Genomic DNA, 6,605 nt, shown 5'->3' with positions numbered 1-6,605 from the left:
CACACACACACACACACACACACACACAATATATTAGTTTCAATCCATGTCCTGGATTGCATTGAATTGTTTCATTGTTGTAGCAGCTTTCAGTGTGTGTATGTGCGTGTGAATGTGACTATCTGACAGGGAAGCTACGGCATCTATCAGATGTGGCATAGGCAGGAGCCAAACTGGTTTCCAAATCATTTTTTTAAACTCTTTAGGTTCTCTTGAATTTCTGCAATGTTTCCGTCAATTAACTTAATCAAATTTGTCAGCTGATGGAAAATTATCCCTCTAGCCATTCCATAATACAGATGCCTTATAACCGAGTGTACATTTGGAGAAACTTTCCCAAGTTATTTATTTATAAAAAGATGGATTATGGCAATTGTTCAGCTGTGGCCCCTTGAGTGTTTCTGGTTTTGTGTTTAATACTTCCCACTAACTATGACTAAAAGCTCCTAACAATAACCTTGTTCACAAAGGACAGGTATCGTAAACCTAGAACTATAAACAGTAACCTTGTTCAGAGGCATCTTTATCTCATCATAATCGATATCAATGTGAACCAGTGATGGATCCAACATTATCGGTTGGCCTGAGCTGGACAGGCAAAGATGAATACCATCTAGCCAATCACAATCTGATCTGCTGTTCATCTGACTGGCTGAGACCTCATATAGGCGATCCTTGTTTGGCTGTTTTACTGTGAGCTCTCACCTGACAGTGGTGATTTGGCCACGGACGCCATGTTGTCTTGAGCTCGGTCTTCTCCGTGCTGGGACCCAAACGTCTAGAGAAGGAGCACAAATAAAAATGTACACATAGAAAACACGATATTCTAAACACACACAGGAACCCCATAAAATAACGAGCAACCACAACAAACACAGATCAAAAAACAACTGTGAACCAGGTATTGCTTGAAATTATACTTACAAACAACCTTTTATTTTACCACTGGGAATACAGGTCAGAGTTTATCGATATCAAACAACATATTTCTTCCTTCCCATTGACAGAGTGCCGATAACAATCAGAGGACGGTGGTCCTTCCTCGGTGGGCTGCTTAGATGGACCGGACAAAGCATGGCATTTACACCAGAAAGCCCTCTTTGTCCCCGTGAGTCAGGGGCCACAGATGGAACATGACAGGTGAGGCCACACACACACACACACACACACACACACACACACACACCAACACGATACCGACACACACACACAGACACACACACACACACACACCGGTCGGCGGTGACAGCACTTCTGGGACCTGCTGACAACTAGCACCATGGGAATGGACTGCTAAATGTATTGTCGTTCTACTAAAATGACATCGCTGACCACCAGGGGAATAGACCACTCCACTGTATCCTTGAACTTCCATCCCCGAATTACCGAAGGCCTGCCCCTTGGGAGGCTGACGGATGTTTAGTATATACGTGTTACACTGTGTCTAGATGTACATCTGATATCTAGCACTATGACGGTAAGCTGTTTGTAGTAGCGATGCCGTTGATGGTATTATTGGTATCCTATAACCGTCAGATAACAGGGATTAAATGCACTATCTTGCAGCTAAAGCAGGTTCTTCCACAGAATCAAAACACATTTCTAATCATTTGAATGATTCATGAAAGCATTAGAAGCATGTGAAGATGTTCCTGTTCCAACAAGGAAACCAATTATGAAAACAAACTGCTTTAAAGAATCTATCTTATAAGCAACAACCTGAAAAAAGCCCCAAGGTAAAGCTTAATAAACCTTTTCATAAAGCAATGCATAAAGTTCTGCATGGAGCTCTTCATAGAGCTCCTAATGAAGCTCATATGAAGGGTGTGGTACCTGAGTGATGGGGGAGTTGAAGATGTCCCGGACGTCCCGGGGCGGGGGCTTGTTCCTCTTGCGGAGGGACAGCGTGTAGGAGTCCAGGCGGCGCTGGACGGCCTCGGCCTGCGTGCGCGTCAGCGTTGACAGCAGCACGGCGTTCTCCACGTCCTCCGCAGCACCCTCGCTCACCAGCAGGTTGGACAGACCAGCGTCAGCCAGCCACTGCTCCTCCTGCTCCCCCTCTGAACACACACACACACACACACACACACACGGACACAGAGACACACACACACAGACACAGAGACACACACACACACACACAGACACAGAGACACACACACACAGACACAGAGACACACACACACAGACACAGAGACACACACACACAGACAGACACACATAGACACAGAGACACACACAGACACAGAGACACACACACACAGACACAGAGACACACACACACAGACACAGAGACACACACACACAGACAGACACACATAGACACAGAGACACACACAGACACAGAGACACACACACACAGACACACACACATAGACACAGAGACACACACAGACACAGAGACACACACAGACACAGAGACACACACACACAGACACACACACATAGACACACACACACACACACACACACGGACACACACAGACACACACACACAGACACACACACGGACACAGAGACACACACACACACATAGACACACATACACACACACACACACGGACACACACAGACACAGAGACACACACACACAGACACACATACACACACACACACACGGACACACACAGAGACACACACACACAGACACACACACAGACACACATACAAAGTGACACACATAGACACACACACACAGAGACACACAAACACACACACACAAACACACACACACACACACACACACACACACAAACACACGCCACACAGAGGCATTGATGAGTATGCACAGAGGCACAAATATTCTAAACGAATGCACAGACACATACGTAGGTTCATCGTTTCATGAGCAGCAACAGAGATGGCTGTGGGCGCACATTACATTAAGCATGGCATGCATACACACAAACACACACACACATAAATACACAACAAAAAATACACCATATACTCATAAATGATATAGTATAATGTACACAAGGCAAGATACCACTGGTGAATAATTAGCCTAATACCATCACACACATTGAGAAAATATGGCCATGTATTTCATGTACGTGAGTGAAGAAACACAGCACATATGAAATGCATAGAATTCCATGCGATATGAGTGAATGCACACTATTGCCCTATCGCACAGCCTTCATAACACTGGCCGATAAACAGACTAAATTATTCAGCCTCACTGGCATGGCAGCAGTGGCTAATCTTGTCCATCCGCACGCATGGCTTCCCCTTCACCGTTCCCATTCAGACCCCTCCAACAGGACAAGGCTGGGTCCACACGCTACAAGCTAACCGCTAACTGCAGGAAAGGAGCCATACAACCAGGTGGTGCTCCGCTCTCTCTCACCTTCCGACTGTCTGGAGTCCCGCCTGGCACGCTCTTCCAGCTCCGCCTCGTAGCCACTCCCCTGGCGAATGGTCTCCACCTCGCTCCAAAAGGAGTCCAGACACAGCTTGTCCGGCAGCTCCTGCTGCTGCTGCTGCTGCTCGGTTGCCGACGGCGATGAGCTCTCCTCCCGCGGGTGCAGTGTGTGCTCAGAGGCGCCTGGGTCCTGTGTGCTGCTGGCCCAGGGCTCCCGGTTCATCTCGGAGGGGCAGGGATCTCTGTCGGGAACAATACACACACACACACACACACACACACACACACACACATACGCCCACACGCCCACACACACATAAACACATGTGCAACGTGAGTAATCACACACACACAGACACAGGTACTAACACACACTCAAAATGATATCAAACCCATGCACAGGAAATTAAGCAAATGAAATCTAACATACACATACACACTTGAGCACTGAAGAAAAGGCTGAAGATGAGGCCGGCGCAGACTGATAGAATGCAAAAAAAAAAGAGGCAAGTCCAGGTTGAAGGAGAGACAAAAGGAGTGGGACGGAGGGAGGGATGATGCGAGGAGAGGGAAACGGAGAAGGCGACTGTGCACACAAAGAGGGGGGCGTCTATTGTTCGTGCAAAATGCGTCCGGGAGGCAATAGTACCATCTCTAACCACTAGATGGCCCTGCCTTACTGTAAACATGCTTTATTTCCAAGGGCGTCACACACGCCCTCAGTCCGCAGACAAGAAGAATGTATAGCGCAACGACCGTGACTGATGTCATGCACAATGTAAACCGACTTAAACCAGTCGTTAAACTAAGCCGTTTTCATGTTATTATAACCAACGTCACTGAAGCTGTAACTCTGGTAGCGCCTTTCATCCGTGGCTCGGGTGGTCCATGTCCAGGTACAACAAAGAGACACATAAAGCCCAGCGGAGGACAGCGTGCTCAGAATCGACGGAGCCGCGGCTCGCGCCTCTACCATGCTCCGGCCATAAGACGTGACCATGTGATTTAGTGATGCTCTGCTAAGTGGACGTGTCACATTTTACGAGTCTGAATAATACATCTGCCTTGATGCGTTTGTGTGGTCTCTGCATTCTGCATGTTTAAGGCTCGCTTCTTGAGACACACCCCTTTTCACAACACCCCCCCGAATTCATAGTCGGCTCGTCTATGTTTGCGGAAGTATGCAATGGGATAAGTGAAAGGGGTCCGTCCAAGACGTTTTTGATTGCTAAATAAATTCTCATTGTATTTAGACATTGCAAGCCTCAATATAGATTGATGTGGGCCAACAATGTGTGGAATACATTGTCATATATAGCACATATCCCAGAAATAGGTACCGCATCATACACCTTTTTTCTTGTACAACATCTGGCCTCCCCCAGCTGTGACAAGCCGAAACACCCTCCTGTGAGACTACCTGGGCATAGAAGACTCCATTAGGCTTGACAAGACCACCATAAGCCCAGGGCCAGCTGCTGTTCTTGTGAACAGCACAACAGGCTGATGGGGCAGGACCTGGAGTGTTCACAGTACTGCTGGTTTTAAAGTTAGTAGAAATGAGCCAATAATGATTGGAAAACTAGAAGTATATAAACGATTTCCATTAGATTACTATTACTTCACATATTAATACTTATAACCCTTTTTTACCCATCAAACCAATTAATCTCACTATTCACTACTCATTGTGTGGAATTTAAACTAAAGAAAATTCAACCCATCAAACACTTTTGACATTAAGGTAAAGGATGAGGAAGTTTTCCAAGTCACGTAGCGCTTGCATTTGTCGGTTTGGAAATACAGGAGAAGAAAAGAGCCGAAAAGTTGCACAAACGGAAGTAGCTAATAAATCGAATCAGTCTAAAACCCCTGCAGGCATTATGTGTGTAAGGGAAGTGTTTGTAAAAGTGCTTCCATGTCCCAGGTGTTGAAGCAGGTTTCTGTGTAACATGTATATATGAATATAGATAAAAAAAGATTCTTGTAGCGGGAACAGTGGAGGTCATGGTTGCAAAAAAATACCCTTATTTTTTCCATTCCTCAAAGTAATGAGAAGCTTTGAGAAACTCCGCACTTGATAAGCTACCCTTAGTTATTATATAGATGTGTAAGTGAACTGTAGCCTAGCAATAGATGCAATAGATATAATGAAACTGAAAAAACAGAACAAGAGTCTCACTCAGCCTGGCTCTATACACCCTGTCACACAACATGTAGACAGCCGACCACAAAACCTCCGCAGAGCTGCGTGATCAATTGATTATTGATCACGGGGGGGAAATCTATACACTTGGTTGCGTCACCCAACGAAGCAGCAATGCAAAACAGATTCAGAGAAGGACGTTCCAAACACTACTACTTATTACTAATAATTGCTTCTCAGATAATGGGGTCCTCTCTGCACCAAACGGAAGGCTAGTTTCAATCAAAACCAAATAACATTTGTATAAGCCTGTCCTCCTACCTACTGCGGTGCTTCAAGCTCCTGGGCGCGCGCGGACGGCGGCCCCCACGTATCCGAAACCGATTGAGTCTGTTGAGAGCCAAGTGTGTGGCGGGAGCCACTAGCGCAGCTTCCCCACTAGCCATGGCAACTCAGGCTGGGGGGTCTATAGTCCAGCTGTAGTGCTGCTGCCGTATTAAAATAGGTCCTCCTATACCTCCGCTGGTCCTCAGTACGTATGTGCACACGTTTGTGTGTGTGTGTGTGTGTGTAGGTGGGGGTCATAAGACCAACTGACACCCGATGAGGTTTTTGTTGTCGTCGTTTCCTTCTGAACGGGTTCTTAAGCGCGTGTCAGCAGAGTAAAGCTCTGATTGGAATGTGGGGCAAGGAGGAAGAGAAAAGGGTCCGGGGAGGGGAGGAGGAAGGAGGAGAGGGGTGTGACCGCGAGCCATTAACGTGTCATTCATACCTGTCCTCTCCCGTGTTATCTGCCAGAAGTTGACACACCCGGCCCTGAAAGAGGTATGGGCCCCCTAAAGCCTGTATCCCTTACATCTAAACTTAGCCTTCAAAGGCCTCACACACCCTCTCCCAATCTTTGGGGGATTGGGTACACTGAAATATGGAAATGAATGACATGTTTGCCATGCGCAACTGGTTGAAACCCAGCACTGTTAACCCTCTTCAGGCCTGATAGGCATTAGGCACGGCTTGCATGACGCAGGCCTTTTATACATGGGGGCCTCACAGCTGTTATGAATCTACTACAAGCAAGGTATGTTAGTATTT

At 46.7% G+C, this 6,605-nt stretch overlaps 1 protein-coding gene across 1 annotated transcript in view; it reads right to left on the bottom strand.

Moving 5' to 3' along the window:
• arhgap40 (Rho GTPase activating protein 40) overlaps positions 1-6,158 on the bottom strand; it is a 17,136-nt gene extending 10,978 nt beyond the window's left edge. The window contains exons 1-4 of the mRNA XM_079747570.1: positions 5,835-6,158; positions 3,353-3,609; positions 1,834-2,060; positions 706-778 (exon numbers count right to left, since the gene is read on the bottom strand). Coding sequence (XP_079603696.1) covers positions 706-778; positions 1,834-2,060; positions 3,353-3,609; positions 5,835-5,959 — 682 coding nt within the window. The 5' untranslated portion in view covers positions 5,960-6,158. The remainder of the gene's footprint in view (positions 1-705; positions 779-1,833; positions 2,061-3,352; positions 3,610-5,834) is intronic.
• Between the last annotated feature and the right edge of the window lie 447 nt (positions 6,159-6,605).

The sequence above is a fragment of the Pollachius pollachius genome (assembly GCF_949987615.1).
Source record: "Pollachius pollachius genome assembly, chromosome: 12".
NCBI classification, from domain to species: Eukaryota; Metazoa; Chordata; class Actinopteri; order Gadiformes; family Gadidae; genus Pollachius; species Pollachius pollachius.
This window is presented reverse-complemented; position numbering and strand designations above follow the sequence as displayed.